We start from the raw sequence: 20,758 nt of genomic DNA, 5'->3' as shown, positions 1-20,758 counted from the left end.
TTCTTACTGAGACAAATTGGCCTGTAATGTGCCAGATTTAAACACGCTCATTGCTCATTGCTGTGTTATTTACATATTTTTTGATTTGTTGATGGTGCTGTAGTTACGTTACAGCATGCATAATAAGTATTACGCATGGTGTATAATAATTGAACTATTAATATTAATGGATATTGCACCCCCCCCCCGACAGTGCCACTGGGGAGACGATGGGCACAGTTAAATGACACTTCTCATTTGGCTTCTGCGGACTGTGTCCACAAGGGTGTGGTGATTGATTTTTATGCCGCTTGTCGTAATACAGCAACACGGAAACAGCCTAAAACGTAATATTTTAAATGATAGGCCTATGTATTTATCTTTCCGTGGCAGTTTTACTGGCGGTTTATATACGCAAGTGTTAGTTTACTTTAAGTGGAAGTGGTGTGCGAAAATTCCACAAGGCGAAACTTAAATAGGCCTATCTACTAATAGTGCAGTATAACTATGAATGATGAATGTGCTGGGTCTGAAATGTATTACGCGTTTGATGTGTTATGATTGTTTGACATTTGTCTTGGCACGCCCTTAAAATATTATTTGCCCCGGAATTCTAATGAGGCTGTCTTTAAGTGTGGTTTTTATAACATGAAATACCATAATTAAATATACAATAGGTATAATCATAGCCTACTTGTTAATGTACAGCTAAAAGGCTTTTATACAAAAAATATATTATAAATGTAACGAGTCCCCGCCCCCTCTCAGTATACCATAATACAACGTTCTGTGAAACAGAAATTCAATTAGAAATCAAATAGCGCCATCAGACTGTTTAGGGTACTGAGGCTGACTGAAATAAGCTCCTGTGTAAATTTCCAAGGCATTATGTGGCCAAACTTTGCAAATTCTTCCTTTTAAACAACGTCCCTCCCCCCCCGGCAGTTATATCGGTTCACGCACTATGCAGGACTTCCGGAGAACAGAGCACATCTGCCGTATGAGCAAGCGGTAACATATTGGGCCTCATAAATAAAATATCTCAAACCCTCATTCACATTTTATTCCTGTTATTCTTGCATATGCCCTGTTAGTCGCTTGGCTGATGCATTTTCCCAAAAGGACCTACAGATTTTACTGGTATGTACCCCTGCTAGGGTTACTGCATCCACTGGCTGTAATTCATGCTAAGTACCTTACTCAAGGGTACTATACCGTAGTACCACAGTTGGGACTGAGAAGGTGGTTACTCCTCGTCTTTGGGCTGGTTCTTTCCTATTACCATGGTTTTACCTGTGTACCCGGTTCCTTCACCCTACCCGGTACGATGGCATTCTCTCGTCCCATGTCTGAGGAATACTTTGAGTTGGGGGCTGCCGCGTTTCACACTTACAATCAGAACTTTGGCTAAAAGCCCCTTTTGTTCTGCCAGTTTGTCTGTGAGGTCCAGCTCCCTCCATCCTCATCGCATGGGTGGGACACAGTGAACTTTTAAATGACCAGAATGGAAGTATGATAAGCCACGTGAGTGTGTGTGTGTGGGAGATTGACGGCCCTGTCTGGAGCGGCACGGCCAAAGCCTATGTGTGCCAGTGCACTGTCCTTGTCGCATAAATCAATACTGCACTGGGCAGTGGGGGGGGGGGGGGGGGGGGGGGGGGGCGTGGTGCCATACATATATGTAGACTCGACGTCTGAGGAAATAGCGAGCAGACTGTTAACAATCAGTGTCTCCGTGGGATTCAGACTTGCAGTTCTGTTCTTATTTGTAATTACATCACATGTTCGTTTTTAAGCCTCAGCTGCATATATTAAATATTCTAAAGCTGTAGCCTCAACGCAACTGCAGTTTAAAGGTGACACACTACAGCCCCGGCACCTGAAGGTCGCAAGGTCAGTTCCCTCGTGGGACAACGGCTGTTGTACCCTAGCACTTACCCAGAGCGGTTCAGTAAAAAATACACAAGGACACATTATATGTCTGCAAAGCAACTTAATGACTGCGCCACACATCCCTGTGGGGAATTATGGGAAATTCTCACAGAAACACCCATCAGCCGCGATATCCACGTCACATTCAGTTATACATCACAAGCGACCTCCATTTTTCTCCCTCACCACAAAACAGAGATTCTGTGAGTGCTCATTGGGGGGTGAGAGACATTAAAATCACTGGGGGACAGGACTAGGGGCCGGCCACTGGGGAGGGGTCTGGATGTCGCTGCATGGGATCGATGGAGCAGCTCACGGGGGACTGGTTAACTATATCTTACGGGAAGGGAAACCGACCACGGGTCTTGGCCTGTGCTGTCAAGACCCAAGCCACCGTCTGCTAGCCGATCAGGCTGATCGATAATCCTGCCCGCCAAGGACTTTTGGGGGCGTGCGAGCGGAACCCAAGCTGGAAGCGCTGATCCCACTTGGTCCTCACGGCTCTGCAAGGAATCCGACGTGAGCCTCATGATATTTGTTATCCAGCGTGTAAACAACCAAATCTCACATCTCAAGGAATTTGGGTGTGTAGCGGGCCTCCCGGGCTTCAAACCCATAAGCTTCCAGTAATCAGTCCAGAGTCAGTATGCTGTTATTGAGCTTCACTTCAATGATGTCACCCCTCACTACATCAGCATGGGCTTCCTGTCTTTTCCCAAAGGGTCCAATAAGTCTGGGTGTGCCTGTGAGTTCATGTCTGCTGGCTTGGCAGGGAGTGTCTCTGGTGGCTGGGGGGGTGGGGGTGGCTCACATTACATCCTCGACTCCCCAGGTCATTCGATAAACCCGATACCTTGTTTTACATTTTATGGGAGCAAACTGAAGTCGGGCGGCACCTCCGCGGCCTCACTTCCTGTCACATGACTGTCCTCCGGGGCCACTTCCGTCGCTCATCAGTGTATCAGCGTAGATCTAACCTTGGATATAGCTTCCACTTTTAAATGGCTGCCTCCTCTCCACGTACACATCACGTGCAGACAAACACACGTCCTCTGTCAGAATGCAATCTGGCGAAACCCTCGAGATTTGCTGACAGCAGGAGTTGCGTTGGTTACAGCTTGATCCTGATCAATACCCAGCACATGGCATGTTTGTACGGACTCAGACAACTGAGTCACCATTTAGCCGGTAGGAAGAATGTCCTCTTCCTCACATCCCTGAGGTCTGAGGCATCCGGAAGCATCTGGGCAGAATGTCGGAACCGGAAGGGCATAGGTCTGAATCCCCAAGTTCTGACCTGTTGAGTAACATGGTTTTTTTAGCTTCAGGTCCAGCTGTTCACGAAATATAATGACGGCATCAATTATATCGACTGCAGGTATCTTATGATCAGAGGTATTAAATTATTGAGAGGTTATTAATATTTATCTGTTTCCTGTATGGTGTGTGGTTGAACTGTGTTTCGGATCAATCCGTCATCTGGGACTGGAAGTAGCTCTCTGCGTTTGCCAGCCTCGATGGCTCTCCACAGCGAATGTGTACGTACACGATGGAGGAGCCCTAAGCTCCGCCCACTGCGGCGATGCGTCCTGGTGCGCTTTCACGCCGGGCCTCGTACCGCAGGTTAGGAGTGAACCAACCACTCTCTGTCTGCGGTGGTTATTTTAGCAGGTCAAAGGTCAGCTCTTGGGAGTAACCAACATGGCTAAGGGACTGACACATGGCCGGAGAAGCGGCAGTGGCAGAGTGTCAGGTACGGAGCGAGGTGAGGGGGTGTGAAATGGCCAGGGCTCCCTTGAGGAGGCCTGTGATGCAGCGTTCCGCCTTTGCGTGGAGAAGCCGCTCACCAGGGCCCCAGAGGAACCAACCCGCCTCAGTTGGCACAAATGGTCCGCCCCTCCCCGCCCCGCCCAGGCACGCCCCGCCCCGCCCAGGCACGCCCCGCCCCGCCCTCGCCCCACGCAGGCACGCCCCGCCCCGCCCCGCCCCGCCCAGGCACACCCCGCCCCACCCAGGCACGCCGAGACCATCCAAGTCCCCCCCGGCTAATAAACCCATTTTTACGACATTTGAAATGATATAATGACTAATGGGGAGAGTGGTGATGTGTGTGTGTGTGTGTGTGTGTGTGTGTGTATTATTGCTCAGTGTTTTCCTATGTATGTTTATGTGTGTCTGTATGTTTGTGTGTGTTTGTATTCTCCTGTGTGTGTGCAGGGTTGCTGTTCCTCCTTGTGGCAGTTTGGGGGCGCTGTCACACTGCAGCATAGAGGACAGTCTGTCCCTCCCCCTTAATCTCTTAAATACTCCTGACAACAGCATTAGCAGCATCTCTCTCCCTCTGTACACAGCTCTGCCTGTCCAGTTTCCTCAGCAACCTCACAAAGCCCCGCCCCCTCAGCCTGACCCCGCCCCTCAGTCTGACCCCGCCCCCTCACAAAGCCCCACCCCCTCAGCATGACCACGCCCCTCAACCTGACTCCGCCCCCTCAGTCTGACCCCGCCCCCTCACAAAGCCCCACCCCCTCCGTCTGACCCCGCCCCTCCCCTCCCCATCTCTGTATTTTAAATTCCCAGCCTTGTGTATTAAATCTTGTCATGCCTAAATACCCAATTGAATGTCAGCTCTCATGCTGTCCTCCCCTCCCTCACACACAAACACACACTCACACTAACACACACATGGGTCTCCATCTCCCTACAATGATCCCCTCACACAACTTCCACGTGATCTACTAATTTTCTGTAACATCCTATTATTACAATCTGTGAATTATAAATAAAACAAAAATGTTTCACTTTCCCTGGATAAATAGCAGTGACGCAGTCATAATCATCACTGTCAGTATTTAAGTTGTTCTGTTTTGTCATGTCCCAGGTTGTGGTCTGCTTGTAGACGACTCTATCGTACTGCGAATAATATTATGTGTGAATATCCTAGAAATTCTCTTTAGGGAGTGAAAGTGTTTATCGAAGCAAAAATCTGGGGCACGCCTGACGGGTGTTGATGCTGAAACCAGGAAAAAGCATGATCTCTGCAGCGAAGTAGAGCAGTAGTGTCTGGGGGTGGCGCCCGGGCGCGTGTAAGTAGGCCGTGCTCAGGTGAGGGCCGTGGCCGGATGCTGCTGTGTGCAGGGAGGCCCTCAACGCGCTCGCGCCATCTCTGCTTCCCGCTTCCCGGTGCCAATTCACTCCCCGTTGCTGGGTGTCTCATGGCCTTGCTGTCTCGGTGTAATGTGATATCGTAGGAGCGCGCCCCCCCCCCTGCTTCCCTCCCCCCCCCCCACAGTTACTGCTCTGCTCTGTATCAGTTTCTTCTGCTTCCTCTGAAGCTGCGGCCTTATGGTGCGGCAGAGTGTCTGCGTGTGTATTTGTATCTTTTTGATTGTCTGTGACTTTATGTGCGTCTGTGGTCGTTCGTGATGTCAGAGTTCAGCTTCTCAGTTGCTGCAGGCTGCATTGATTGTGATCGCTAGTAGTTGCTCGATGTCGCTGACTGTGCTGGTTATATTGTAGATGCTGTGAGTTGCTGGTTGCACTGGTTGCAGATGCCACATATTTCTGGTTACACTGGCTCTGTGTACAGAGACCAAGTGGGTAGCGATGGAGGTTCTGGACTGCTGGTTCGATTCCAGCCTCTGCTCTGGGTCTCCTATACTGGTGGCTCAGGTACCACTCGAAATCTAAGAACAATTGTTCAGGTTTCTCTAAATGGCTCTCAGCGTGCTGGTGTTCAGCTTTCACTCAACAGCATCCATAATGTTGATGTTCAGGTTCCTTTAAATGCCGCTCAGCATGCTGATGTTCAAGTTCCTCTAAATTTCTCTCAGTATGCTGATGATCGGGTTCCACTAGGCAGCTCTCAGTGTGCTGATGTTCAGGGTCCACTAAACACCTCTTAGCTTGCTGATGTTCAGGTTCTCTGTCAGCTCCCTATGCTTCCCAGACCCGGCTCCAGGTCCTCGTGGCCATGATATGACAGGGTAGCTATCACATATTAACACTGTGCATCGGATCTCATGTCTCTCTGATGGCCCATGGTCAAGTTTGCCCATCGTCTACGGATTCCGTGCATCTGCTCTGACTTACAGAAGGTTTCTGCGGTCCACTCTGTCAGCTTACCTGGTCCAGGGTTCTTTAATGCGGTGCTTCATGATGTCGTTCTGCACAAACAGTCCTTAGCACCTGGTAGCATGCAGCCCCAGAGAGCGATATCCCAGCCGACCTGCTTCCACTCGGTTGGAGGAACAATTGCAGCCACTCTAGAGCAGGGGGGCGATGTTGTAGTCGTCTCCTCTTGTAGTCGCCTCCTCTTGTAGTCGTCTCCTCTTGTAGTCGCCTCCTCTTGTAGTCGCCTCCTCTTGTAGTCGTCTCCTCTTGTAGTCGCCTCCTCTTGTAGTCGCCTCCTCTTGTAGTCGTCTCCTCTTGTAGTCGCCTCCTCTTGTAGTCGCCTCCTCTTGTAGTCGCCTCCTCTGGCAGTTCATTGTAAAATCTGCCAGGCTGGAGATACGAAAGTGTTTCAGATCCAGCATAGACTTTGCTATCTATTATTTATTTGCTTATTTATTTATCCCCGATTGTCTCACATCACTTAACTTCACTCAGGGGTGCAGCTTCTTTACGAGAGCAATTCAGAGCTGTGTGTGTGTGTGTGTGTGTGTGTGGGTGTGTGTGTGTGCAGAGTGCAGTCCCATGCAGCCAGATAAAAGAGATGAGCCCCACAGGAACAAAGCCGGCAGCTGCCCTCTCTGCGTGCGGAACGGGGGAGGGAGAAGGTACCACGTATGCGTGTGCGTGTGCGTGTGCGTGTAAGTGCTCGCGCGCGTGGACGCCTGGGGAGCAGGCCGCTGGCGTGGCTCAAGGCCGAGGCTGTTTCTCTCACTGGAAAGCGACGGTGTCAGCTGGACGTGTGTCGCCGCACGTTTCACGCCCCTGTGAGGATGGTACCAGTTACAGGGATCACTGTCCAAAAATAACAATCCCCTGCCCTGTAGTCAGCTGCGGGAGAGACCAGCACTGGGGGGGGGGGGTATCACCAGGCTTCTTACTGCTTAAAATGAAAGGAACTGGGTTCGGTACCATTTTATACCATCCATCCATCTGTAGGCCCTTCCATCTATCCTACAACCACTTGACCAGTATGTTTTTGGAGAATCGGCATCTCCGAATTGCCTGTGATGTGTGTTTGCATGTTATGGCGTGTGACATTGTGTGTGTGTTTGTGGTTATGTAAATATTACATTGTGGGGACCATATCTCTGCGATATCATGACAAAAACCTGTTATTTTGGTGTTGTGGGGACCATATTTTTGCCAAAAGTCTTGCATTTTGTTTGGTTACTTATGGTTAAGGTTCGGGCTGGGTAGGGGGTTAGAGTTGTAATAATTGGGTTTGAGTTTGCCCCATAGAAATGGATGGACCGCCCCCATAAAGATATAATTACAAACCTGTGTGTGTGTGTGTGTGTGTGTGTGTGTGTGCCCTGTGATGAACTGGCATCCTGATGTGCATCGTCCAGCAAACTCACTTTTTGTTTACACTCCGCAGTCACAGAGAGGCGCCAGCTCTCTGCTCGTTCCCCTGATCTTTCTCTCTCTCTCTCTCTCTCTCTCTCTGAAGCCTAGAATGTCCCTGCATTGCGCTGCGCGAAGCTCTGAAGTTGGCAAACATCTCTTACCTTGACTGTTTTTATGAGTCTGTTTATGTAAATCCGCACCCCTGCCATTTATTAGCAATGTGGCTGCATGCCTTCTATATCCTGTGATGAATGTTTGTAATGTTTTGCTTTTTTTCCCCCTTTAATCCTGACCAGGTTATTATTGTAAATGAGAGGATCTCGCTCAGCCGGCCTGGCTGAATAAAAGCGTAATTTAAAAGTGCTGCTTCAGGGAAAAAAAAGTTCATATCACGCACTTTGCTCTCCGACTCTGTTTTAATTGGAGGGAAAATCCATAAACAAACGGCCCCGTCGCCCCTGTCCTACCGTAGGCTCCGGTTCGGCTGGGAAGACGATCGCGTCCCGGTTAGTTGATGGCCTTTTCGTCCAGAATTGATGCGTTTGCGGTTCGTTAATGAGCTCGCTCTGGGGGCCCAGCCACCGAACTGGGGCTTTCGGCAGAAACCAGAATTAGTCTCGTCGTCGATCTTTCAGAAAATTAAAAATCGTAAAAAGGACCGAATTTGCGTAACAGGCGTTCAAAACGATTTAGGCGCAAAGAGCGTCATTCCAGGCGTTCTATTACTTCAGCCTCTCATGCCTGCCCCATTATGACATGCCACTGACTCCGTCCCCCCTCCACCTACAGAAATACAGGTACCAGGATGAAGAGACCCCCCCCTTGGAGCACAGCCCCGCCCACCTGGCCCAGGGGAAGAGCGGCGAGCTGCTGCACATGAGCGACAAGAACCTGGCGGCCATGGATAATGTACACGGATACATCCCCCACGCTCACCTATCCCCCATCAAGGTGAGTCCAGGGGGGCGGAGCTTTGGAGATAAGTTACACAATATTGTTTGGGGATACGACCACATGGGGCACTGACCCCAGCTGATTGGCCCCCGCTTCTGTCACTCATCAATTCAAAACATATTATTGGCTCATGGTAAGGTTGGCCCCTCTGTATGAATTATGGCCCCTGAGTGGTATACGCCCTCTTACTCATTCACACCCTCTCTTTGCCCCCCCGCTCACTCCTTGCTCTCCCTCTGGGGCGTGCAGGACCATCTGTCCATCCTGGCGGCGTAGGGGGGGTGGGAGTCCGACTGCCTTTTAACGGCTCTGCATTATTTAGCCCCCCACCCCACCCCACCCCACCCCACCCCACCCCACCCAACTGGCACACAGAGGCAGACACTTTGTTTGGCTGCGGTTTCATTTTAAATCCATCCTCTTTATTAATATTACATTTCCACAGCAGTTATAGTGTTCTTACCACATTTGAATCCCTAATATATTTCTGCTTATTGAAATGTTGATGTGTGCTGGCGTTTCTTGTATAATAGACCTGGTATGTTCAATGCGGATAAGGTCTCTTACTCATGAGTCCCTATCATGGTGATCGGCAGGGCCATTTAGCATCTCCCACGTTCCCATGTTTCCTATCAGCTCTCCCCTCCTGACCAATAAGGATGCTCACTTTCCCATCATGTCTCCCCTCCCCACCAATAGGAATGCTCTCTTTCCAATCGGGGGCCCATTTCCCCATACAATGTTTCTTATATCCCCGGGATGCCCTGCGGTGTACAGATGGAGATGGGAGTGTGTGAGGTAGGAGTCGCCTGAGGGTCCTGACATCAGTCAGCCTTCACTTATGACATCAGAGATGGGCTCAGGGGTGTCCTCTCTGTTGCCTGTTTTTGTGTCTCTGAAACTGAACCAGTCATCCAGGCAAAAGCCCTCGAGGTTTTCTGCAGGGGGACAGATTTTGGGGCTGTCACCTCTGCCTGGCTTCTCCCCTAGTAGCTGGTCTTGTCCCTTTGCTTTATAGGTAATGCAATCATCGACAATCAAGGCTTCAAGTTTCTCTCAAGACTAGTAAGTGTATAGAGGGGCGGGCCATGTGGGGCACTGACCCCAGCCAAAAGCTGATTGGCTTGCCCTCCTGTCACTCACCAATTCAAAACATATTATTAGCTAATGGTAAGGTTGGCCCATCTGTTTGCAAGACTATACTATGTCCAGGGTTCCTCCAAATGGGTGTCAGTGATATAAATTACTTACATAAAAAGCATTTATTAAGACATGAAATCAAATCAAGCTCTGAGACAGGGAGTTGGTCCTATTTTAGCATAACAATCCCCAGGCACTGATTGGACTTAGATTTAATTACAATATTGGTCTCTAGAATCTTCAGAGTGTCTATGGGGTTCCCCTTCCCTCCCTGCTAATACGCCAGTAGAAATGTTAAAACGAAAAAAACCTGAATGTTGATTGAGGGAAGGAAGGTCGCTCTGAGGTCTTTTGATGTGATACGTTATTGTCTGGAGTTACAATTATTTTTGGAACGCTGTCCTACTTGGTTGTCTCCACGTTTGGGAGAAATTTAAATCCAAACTCACTAGTAATTCTACGCACTGTGTGGCGATTTGGCTCCCCCTTGTGGTTAGGAAGCGGAACCACCGACTATTTCAGCACAATGGACAGCTCACGTTATGATATTTACGTTACGCCCTACATCTGCATCCCTGGTATTCAGAACGTTGTGACAATGATGGCAGTCTGATGGCAGTTCATGTGCTAGTTTTATAACTATTACTGCATCCTTTTCTTCCTCCCCAGAGTTCTTTCTTCCATTGGTAATTTTTCTTTCCCTCAAATATTCCTGATATTGCTTCATTTTATCACTGTGAACGTCACTTAATCCTCCCAGCCCCTTCCACATAAAGCTCCTCCTATTGGTTGTTCCCCTGGAAGGTTCCATCCCTTAGTCCCGCCCCCAACCCCTCTGGTGTCGCCCTGTGGAATCACCCCCTCCCTCCTGTGTTATCTTGCAGCCAGTGTTGATGTCGGCCGGGCACACCCCCCTCTACACTTCTGCCACCTCCACCCTGGTAAGATTGCGCGTCTGCCCACGGGCGGCCCTCTGTGACATCATCAAATCGCGCCAACGTCACCTTCTGACATCCCATTACTTTCCACCGGTGTCATCGGTGCTGCCGTCGTTTTCCTCATCGTCATCACCATCGTTTCCTCTCTGCAGAGAGAGCCGCTGCCGTCTTGTACATTCTGGCCGCTTCTTTCATCATCGGCCGCGCTGACGGCTCTCACGCCTCCATCTTCACATCGCAGGGCGTCGTTAACATTGCGCCGTAATTTCTGATGTTTGTGTCTTTGTCAGCGTCCTTGATCTGAGGAGATGTACGTAATGCTGCCAATCACTCCAGGGCTTTTATAATCGTGTCTCTTCTGTATAAACACAATGTCGGAATGTAGCTGTGTAGAGACGCAAAAGCTCTCACATGATGTCAACGCTGCAGAGTTCGTCTCTGTGGACTGGCGCTCATGTGTGTGCGCACATCAAAAGAACATTTGACGCTCTTACTGATTGGTGTCATAGACAGTTGTGCTAATGCCCACGTTAGGGATTAACATCTGAACACCACAGCGAACTCAGACAATCCTGACTGCTCCGCTCACATGGACGCGATGACGTGTGTTTTCTTCTACCGTTCATTCCCTGTGGGGCTTAATTAGCCTCATTAGTCAATTATTTAGATTTGAACTTTTTCATGCTTCACGAGTAGAATCCTGTGGTATCTACGTCATTGATGGTCAGGTATGAAGATTCCTCCAGGAAAGTTATTTAAGCGTGAAGGTAAAAGCAGTCATTAAATCTGTGTTTATACGTACACACACCGGCTGAGCGTAATGTAGGTGGGGCTGGCGGCTGTGGGGTCTATTCAAGTTGAGACGTTGTCACAGGTGATCCGTATGGTTAAGGATTACCCTGTAACCAGCAGGAATTCTGATTACCTGTAACTTATCTGCATAGGACTACAGCCCAGCCATAAATCTGTAACCTTATGACCTTCTGTGAAGAGCAGATGTACGCGTATCGAATCCCCGGGTCCTGTTGTCTGGCCGTGTGTCGGCAGTGCACTCATACATCCACGCTGGCCTCTTTCTTACCTGGCTTCCTGTTGTACCATTTAGCTTAACCTAAATGACTTGTTTTTTTTTTTGTTTTTTTTTTTTTTTAAAAAAAAGCTGATAATACAGCACCTAGCAGTTTCTTCTATTTGTTTAAATGTGCAAAATAAGGACAGGAGTCATGACCGTTGTCTGATTCCGGGCCCAAATGGCACAGTTAGCTAATGGCCCCCATTTAAATGGTTGACTGTGTGTTTCCGCGTAACGGCTGCACAGGGAATATGGAAACTATACTTGCAAAATCTGACCAGCAGGAGCATTCACCGCACCACCGGAGTCTGGCCAGCGGGTGGCAGTATTTTACCTTTTGATCTATTCGTATAGAGCATCCCGCGCTAACGGAGCTTTTTATTATGCTGCGTGCACAAGTGCCCCACGCTGTGGTTTCAGCAGAGACTTTAATATACTAATAAAGGATGGATTTATTCATACAGAGGGCAAGCAGTTCTGACCATTTAAATGGCAAACGTTTTATAAATGTAGTCCATTACGTTGAATTAAAATGACTCTCAGTGACCTTCTGATTTGAATCTCTGTTTACGGGGGTGACAGAGGTCAGGAACCAGACCCCGAGACTATTACTGATACATGCGCCCAGAATCTATAACTGAAGTTACTGACATGGCACAGAATAGTCAATCGCCGTAAATTACAGAAACATTTGAATTGTCTTGATGTGGTGCAATCTTCTAATGTCACACACACACACACACACACAGGAGTGACTCACAGAGAAGAGCGACTGTGAGATGACACTTGAGGATAAGACTGTTAAATGACTGGTAGAGATGGAAGGAGAGTGACCCGCCTGGGTGGGGTGAACAGGGTGTCCAATCACCTGTGGTGGCCATGGGGGTTAAACAGCACTCACTAGCAGCCCCGTTCCTGCCCCCCCTCGCACCCCATCCCTGCCTGTACCTATCTGCCAGTGGCCGTAAAAGACGACACTGCGGCACTCGGAGAATGCTAACGCTATTGCCACTGCTAACGGGCTCTGGGGGCCGGCCCACATCTCCACACCCTTCAGCATGCCGCCTGCCGTCACGGGCCCTTCCTAATCTCCACACCTCACCAGGGATCTGAACCTACAACCTACTGTGGCCCTCTTGGCTGCTGCCCTGACTTGCATTTGCTGTGAGGTGTCATGTGACTTTCAAATAAGCCCCATACTAACTCCCCCCATGATGATCTGTCTTATGTCCTGAGGGGGGCATCAATGATACTAATAGCAGTGCTCTTACTGGAGCACCCCCCTGAATTCTGTTTGCATAATGTGTGTGTGTGTGTGTGAGAGAGAGAGAGAGAGAGAGAGATCATCTTAACTCATAACAGACATTCTGTGAGATTTCTTTGTCATACCCACAATGCTTTGCAACATCCCAACTTTAATTGCATTACAAAAATATGACTGTACCCTTAGCGGTATGGCTCCCAGTGTCCATCGCCAGTTTCTGCTTACGTAGTTTAATAAAAACCAAGCCCCTCACATCATATATTCCCTGCCCTGCCTCATAACTTCAAGTAAATTGGATTCGGAGAGCTGAAAATGCTTTATCGTGTGATTATTTTGGCTCTCAGAGACGCATCCTGAGACAAACTTTTTGTAGCCCTCCACGGGGGTCCTCTCCGCTCTGCACTGTCAGATTCTGTGGATTCATGGGCACCGGCATCTCACTTCCTGTTTGGTTGCAACCATGCAGGAATTCGGTGCATGGACTCAGTCGCGTTCCGATTTCGGGTTAATCCCTTAAACCACTTTACCTTCTGGTTCCCGACTCTCTTCCGTCTTCATCGCCATCCTCCTTCCCTCATTTTCTCTCACTCTTTTTGCAATCTCTTCAAGCCCCTTCTTTGTTTGTGGACGGCAGCCTCTCCGGGATTCTCTACCGCAAGCGGCTAAGGCCGGGATAGTGGAGTAAGACATGTTTTGGAAGCGAGGTTGATATCTGGGAATAGGAGGAGGTTGGAGGGGGGGGGGGTGTGGGTGAGCGAGGGATGCAAGAGGGAGGAGAGTGAGAATTGCTCAGGGAAACAGAGAATGAGGATCAGGAGAAGGCGGGAGAGTGAGGGAGAGGTACAAAGAGCTGACAGGATGAAGTCTTATTTTCCAAAGCAAACATGTCAGCCTGGCCTGACCTTACATAATGCTGCCCTCCTGCTGTGTATGCCGAGGAACCGGGACCCGCTCGTGTGCAAGTGTCCAGCGTGTCGCCAACTTTCCAGCTTTTCATGGGGAGGAAATCGGGGACTTGTACAGGGCGGGGCCACTGCCCCCAGCTGAAAGCTGATTGGCTCACTCAGCGATTCAAAAAATATCATTGGCTAATGATAAGGTTGGACCCTCTGTATGAATTATGACTCCCCTTACGCCCCCCGCCCCACCTTAAAAAATACTAGAATAACTCCTGGAGAAATTGTGCTCTCACAAAGACAGTTATGAAAATTATGAAACTGGGGGAATGATGCTGTCTGTGCGCTGTGTGTCTGCGTATTGGATGTGTTTGCATGCTGAGTGTGTTTGCGTGCTGTTTGTCTGCATGCTGGGTATCTGCATGCTGTGTCTGCACACTGTATGTGTCCACACACTGGGAGTGTTGAGCACATGGTGTGTGTGTCTGTGTGATGTGTGTGCCTGTACACGGGGTATCTGCATCTGTGCGCTGCATGTCTGCATGCTGGATATCTGTGTGTTGTGTGTGCCTCTGTACTATGTATCTGCACAGTGTGTTTGCATGCTGCGTGTCTGCACACTGTCGATCTGCGTGCCACGTGTCTGCATGCTAGATGTCTGCGTGTTGTATGTGCTTGTATGCTGTATGTGTCTGCATCTGCGTGTTTAGCCTGGACATTCATGCATATTCATGTCACGCTCCACTCTCCTCGCTCTTCTTAATGCACGGTGTGTGCTCATCCCAGCCCGTCCTTCACCGGTACCACAGCCTGCTGCCAAAGGCTCTTCGGAACACAGAGGTAGCGCACAGGTCCAGCTGGAAACGGCGCCGGGGGCCAATCAATACAGTAAAATACTACATCCAAGTTAACAAGGCTCCTCACGGCCACAGCCCCCTCCCCAGCTCATCCCCACTGCGGCTCTGGTGCCATACGCAGTCCTGAGAGTTAGTGACAGGCAAAATGATACTTATGAACCATTTGATGTATTTTTTGACTCCACTAGATGGTGTTGTCTGTTCAAAAAAGGATTCAAAGCATGCCCCAAAGCAAGCCAAGAGCGCCATCTAGTGGGGTCAAAAAAATACAGCAAATGGTTCATGAAGCTTTATTTGCCCATTACTACTGAAAGCATGGGGCAGGCAGTGGGAAGGCATGCATTTGGGCCCGTCCTCTGATTTATCTGCTATCGTAGGAGCGGGATAGGGATTTGTCCGTGTTTGTCCCAGGTACCAGAGCGCCCCCTTGTGGTGTCGAGTGGTGGAAGCCCCCTTGGATGGACCTGAGTGACAGGCAACATGAGGGGGGCAGTGAAGAGGGTATCAGAGAGTCATGCACGTTTCAGACGGACCACAGAATCACATTTACTTTTAATCATTTAGCCGACTTCATCTAGACTTCACATTCTTTGGTCACTGAGGCAGATACATTACAGATAGTACCCAGGTAATTCTGTGATGTCTTCTACCTGGATGTGACAGTCAATCTACAAGTAGCTTTAACTCCATCTGTGCAGATTTGGATTTAAACAGTATTGCTCTTTGCTTTTCTATACTTTAGCTTTGACACATTATTTATTACCTGCTACATCCCAAATTCCACCCACGTCCTAAATTATTTCTATTAGATTTACATGAAGGATGGAGAGACTTGGCTCTGGAAATAACGCTGAGATTAAATAATAACAGGGAGGTAAACCAGAGGACCGCCAGGGAGGAATGACAGAGTGGACTGGTGATAAGGAAAGAATGAGAGGGGACAGAGAGAGAGAGAGAGAGAGAACACGAAAGAGAAGAGAGACGGGGGAAGAGAGAGAGAAAGAGAGAGCTACAGGCAGAAGCGATAGCAGCGTGTGACGGAGCAAAAAGAGGAGAGCAGGACAGAAGGGAAGCGCATCACGTTTTTCGGAGGGAATTTCCACCTCCGATGCGCCCGCTGATCTAGGGCGTGACAAATGGAGAGATACGAGACTTAGACCAAGGCGACTTGGCGGAAGCAGTCAGTATTGTGGTGCTGCCGTCGGGAGAGGGATGGGAAGCGGCGGAACTTCGCAACCTGGAAAGCAGGCATCCTGAGGTGGACCAGCGGAAACACCGCGCCGCTCATTTGTATCGATCCGTCTCAGAATCGCGTAATTGCGGACCGGCTTGTCGATTAAAGTAACGTAGCGCCGACATCTGAAATACTGACCTTTAAAGAAATCGACTAAATTTACACGTTGGTTGATCGGCGTGTTGAAGCTTTTTAAACGCAGATTTAGATGCTGACAAAAAGGAACTGGGAAATACAGATGGTATAGAGGCTCGTTTTATAAGTCTTACCGCACTTCGTCTTCATCGAACAAACAAGTAAGCATGTGGATTTGGGAAAAATAATTTTTCAGAGGAAAAGTGAAGTAGTATATATTTTCTTTTAAGCGCTGTATATATTTTGGTCTTGCATACCCAAGTACACATTTGGTCGTTGAGGCGCTGAATTATTTGTTTAGTCATTAATGTAATAGCTGATATTTCTGTGGATGATTTAAGTAAAGCCACCCCTTCACTGCTCCTCTCCTCTCCATCGTTCCGTTCACCCTCTACCGAACCGACTGGCGCCCATTAGGTTCCCTGCCACGAGTTGCTCAGCGCCGGCCGCTCGGGATGTTCGTGTCGGTGTGGTACGCCAAGAAAATGGGCCGACGTTTTATCAACAACGTCCGGAAGGCTAAGAAACAGCGGCATCAGATGATGGTAGGCCACGTCATTCATTCATTCGGTCTCGGCTTTATCACTGACGGTGCATTAAGGAGCGCAGGTCTCAGCTCGCGCAGAGCCTGGGGGCTGAGTGGGTTCTAGAGTCGCGCGGTGTCGGAACCGGTTTAGAAACAGAGAAACGCATCATCAGTCATAATTATGCATGGTGAATGTGTGATATCTGTACCGCATGATTTGCACGAGTTAAATAGCGTATATGATACTAAACAATTAGGCTCAATCTTTTTAATTCAGACACGGTATAAAAATGACCGTTATGAAGCGATGGAATATTATAGTGTTCCTTTTTTAGATACGAATTAGTAATGAATCGTGGATAGTCTTTCTGCCACTGTAACCCAAAACAAAAACATCCACGGAACGTAATAAAACCCCCCAGAGAGCCCAGTACATAAAACGCATTGACAGCAGGGCATTTCGCCACCAACACCCATCGATTTTTCCGTCCTTATTATTTAATTGCGTTTAAACGCCGAGGAGTCAGAGCCGGGGCCCGCGTGAGCTGAGTGGGCGCGCGATAACAGCACGCGGTGTCACGGGGACGGTGCGCGCGTGCGATTTCCGCGCGCCCGAGCTTCCGCGCCATGCTCCCGCGTGCTCCGTGGCGCCCAGCGCGCCCATCGGCGTTCACGCTCGTTTCCAGTCGCCAGTGCGGGGGTCGCCTTGTGTATTTGCAAGCTTCTGGTGCACACCGCGCAGAGGGCTTCGACCTCTATAAGTGCCGCCTTGCTGGGCTGCGTCTTACCAAGATATTTTCTTAACGAGCGTTTTCTTGCTTTTAATGCGAACGCCTCGGTACGCATGCAGGGATAGACAGGAGGCAGGGTGCAATCAGATGTGTGTCCAGCCCTAGGCGGTCACCGGGGGAACCGTGATATTACGGACACATCTTAAAGTGGCATTGATTAGTCTGCTTTGCTCAGATCCACCCACTCCTCCATCTGCTGTTTGTCTTAGAAGGAAGTTCTGTAGTGCTTCAGGTATTTTGCTTATGTAGTGTGTGTGGGAATATTAATATGTTAGTGGGGGTGTTTATGTGTGCTTTCTGTCAAGCATGAGAATCTGTCAGCTCTGGGTAGTAAACAGTAGTGCATTTCTAGTGTGTGTGTGTGTGTGTGTGTGGGAATGAAACCATGCAGCAGGATTTCAGCTTCCGTGCATTTTTTGGATGTTCTTCTTGTCCTGTTGGACACACACATACACACTTTTCCGTACACAAATGAGTAAGAGTGTGTTAGAGCTTTCCATGAGCCTCTGAGTGACTTTTTTTTTTTTTTTCTTGAAAAGACAACATGGCAGTGTGTTCTCCCCCTGCCTTCCTCTCTCTCTCTCTCTTTTCTGCAGCTCCCACATTTCTTCTGTCATCATAGATAAAATTCTGATTGATGCGAGCAGATTAATCTTCAGCTGCCAAACTGTAGATGGTTTTACGACATGAGAATGTTATTATCAGAACTGTAAAAATTATCCGGCAGTTATGTGCTACAAATTACCGGAGGGAAAATGTTCTCACCCACTGCTTTCTCTGTGCCTTGCTGCCAAACCTTGGGGCACACACACCAGTATCACACTGATTCTTTATTTGGGAGGGTGGCACAGAATGTTCTGGGTTCTCGTATCAGGAGCCTAGCCGACAGATACATGGATGGCCAGGTAGCCCGTTTCCCGGTCTGGCTGTCATTTTGTTACTTTCTGGTCCACTGCCTTGTGCCACATGTTGTTGTTGGTTTTTGTTTTTTTTATATGTACAAGGAGGTTACCCCAGTTTCTGGGACACCAGGGTTTGCCTGGATTTCGGAGGGAAGCCCCGTCGGATCAGTCTGTTCGACTGATAGTGACACAAGCCTCCGTCGGCCGCGGAATTCTGGGAAAATAAATGCGCGTTGATCTGTGACCCCAGTGACTCATAAAAGCTACCCCGAAGATGGCCTAATGCAGAACTGGGCCCGTTAGGCGAGACTGATGAACAGAGAGCCGTCCAAGGACATGTTTGTAATCGCTGGCATCAGCATCTAAGGAAATCCCCTACACAGGCATGGACAGCTAGGGGTGCAGATTTTTGAGACTGCTCCACTCCTAAAGGCAGGCAGGACTAACACTGCCGTAGGTCCGTAGGTGCAGCCGTTCCAAGCAGTGTCACTGCTATGTCAGTGGGAGATGAGAAAGTAGTGACGTATTTCTGTCCTCGTCCTAGCCCTTCTGCTGTCTGCCAGCTTTTAAAAGCCACCTGGCCTAACGACCACAAATCAATATCTGTATTAATCTCCATAATTGATTCCACAATTTAAACATTTTTTTTTGGCTCGATATTTTAAGGCAAACAGTGAGTCTGATGCGTCACTGTCGGTTTTTCGTTCACATTTGAGAAGATGGTGAAAATCTCAATCCGATTTTTGCCCACGGGGAGGTGTGGCGTTTGTTTCTGGCGTGCGACGAGGGCAGCTTCACACTCGGGCGAGGGTTCGTGCAGGAGCACCCCGTGAGGAGCCGATACCGGCGCCGTCGGCTCTGAAGCCGGCAACCCATTTCAAGAGAAAGGCATCCACATCCGGCTTGTCCGCAAACCCGGGTCCGAGGCCGCCGGTTCTGGGTTCACGCCGGGACGAGCCAGTGCTGGCAGATTCCGACAGGAGAGGCAGTGTGAGGGGGAGAGGCAGATGTTTGGGAAAGTGCCTTGGTGAGAAGAGGCAGAGCATTCTGGGAGATACGGCGGGGAGGGCCGGGGGGAGGGGGAGGCGAATTGAAAGCGAGAGATGGAGGAGACATTTTGTGAGAGGCTCGGGTAGGATGATACAGTCTGTACGACGAGAGGAGCCACTGGAGGAATGAAGGACAGACAAAGATAACATTTTGTTTGAGAAACAGAGCCCGTCGATTTGTTTCCTTAATGAATCCCACACGGGGAAGACTTCACGCTCTGTCAATTTCCTCCTTCCTCGTCCAACTCCTCCCCCACCTGTCTCACCCCGACTCCAAAGGCGGGGCCGCAGGAGCGGGAACCAGAACCCAAGTGGTGTCCTCTTAGCCCTTTTTCCGATTCTGGAATAACGGGGATCCTCTCCCAAGGGTGAACTGACGATGGAGAAGCATGGGAATGCCAGATGTTTTAAAGACCAGGTGAGAGTGCGCAGCTGTGAGTGCGGCCCCTCCTGCTCACCGAGCTGCTCTGTCTATATTCAGTAACGGCCGTCGGCCCTGCTTCTTTTCATCATCCCTCCTTCACACTCCCTCTCTTGCACGTGATACCCCTCATGCTCACACCCAAGCCACCACACCAAAGCAGTGGTGAATAAGAGGGTGTAGTGGAGGGGTTAGGGTTGACTTGGACCCTTGTGAGGGATACTGTCCACTGACTCTTTGCACCCAAACAAGCTTCACGCCCAAGTTCCCCATGAATGCCGCACCTGGGAAAGCAGGCAGTATGGAACCATAAGCAGTGGGGTATGCTCTGATACCTTTGAGCCACGTTCATAACCTCCATTAAATGCAGTTTTATAAGCTTCTGCTTCCCTACAGTCATTTGATAAATGTTAACCATAGTAAGATGTTTACATGCGACACATGTTTGGGGGACTGTTTTTGGCTTATCAGGTTAGGACTCTGAAGGTCATTGGTTCGAATCCCAGGGCAGGCAGATCGATCCCACCCTTGGGCCCCTGAGCAACCCCTAACCCCCAGGCCCAGGGGCAAACAAGAGAATTTCCTCACGGAGCTTAATAAGGCATCGCTGTTTTGTTTAGACCAGTTTTAGATGCGTTCTCACACCTGAGAGTTCATCTGCAGTGTAAGTGTTGATGCCAGTGTTAAAGTCAGCCCTGAGGCTGCCCAGCCACTAGATGCCTGAACGGCAAGCTTCTGTGGGGTGGTGGGGGGGGGAATCGCTGCCAGAATCCTTGGAATGTCGCTAAGGCAGAAGACAGCCTGTCTTCTCTCTCCAGCATAGTGTGGCTGTACTGGGATGGGGAGGAGTGTGTTAAAACCAGAATGCAGAAAAATGGGCTGTTAAAGGAACAGCGTGCAGAGTGTGGGTGGGCTAAATCTGCTTATATTCACCCCCCCCCCCCACCACATATCCTGCTGAAATGTGGAATTTACCATTTTATGCTCTATTTCAAGAGCTCGATAAGGCCCAGCTGAGTCTGTCTGCATGTGTCTGATTGTGTCTGTCCCCACGAGGTGCTAAAACCTGGATAACCAGGCACTGTGGCCATCGATGTCCCCAAAATGCCTAAAAGTGCAATAACTTCTTTTTATTTCTATTCATTTATACT

At 49.3% G+C, this 20,758-nt stretch overlaps 1 protein-coding gene across 8 annotated transcripts in view; it reads left to right on the top strand.

The window, feature by feature from the left end:
• The window catches only part of LOC111839579 (disks large homolog 4), a 77,807-nt gene that overhangs the window by 32,178 nt on the left and 24,871 nt on the right, over positions 1-20,758 (top strand). For 5 of the 8 annotated variants that reach the window (XM_072706408.1, XM_072706407.1, XM_072706410.1 and 2 more), the window contains exons 2-3: positions 8,218-8,379; positions 10,407-10,463. In XM_072706408.1, coding sequence (XP_072562509.1) covers positions 8,218-8,379; positions 10,407-10,463 — 219 coding nt within the window. Of the gene's footprint in view, positions 1-8,217; positions 8,380-10,406; positions 10,464-15,542; positions 16,080-16,335; positions 16,464-20,758 lie in introns of those variants that run through there. The other 3 variants (XM_072706412.1, XM_072706411.1, XM_023803642.2) reach the window with 3 other exon arrangements.

The sequence above is a fragment of the Paramormyrops kingsleyae genome, chromosome 24, assembly GCF_048594095.1.
Source record: "Paramormyrops kingsleyae isolate MSU_618 chromosome 24, PKINGS_0.4, whole genome shotgun sequence".
NCBI classification, from domain to species: domain Eukaryota; kingdom Metazoa; phylum Chordata; class Actinopteri; order Osteoglossiformes; family Mormyridae; genus Paramormyrops; species Paramormyrops kingsleyae.
This window is presented reverse-complemented; position numbering and strand designations above follow the sequence as displayed.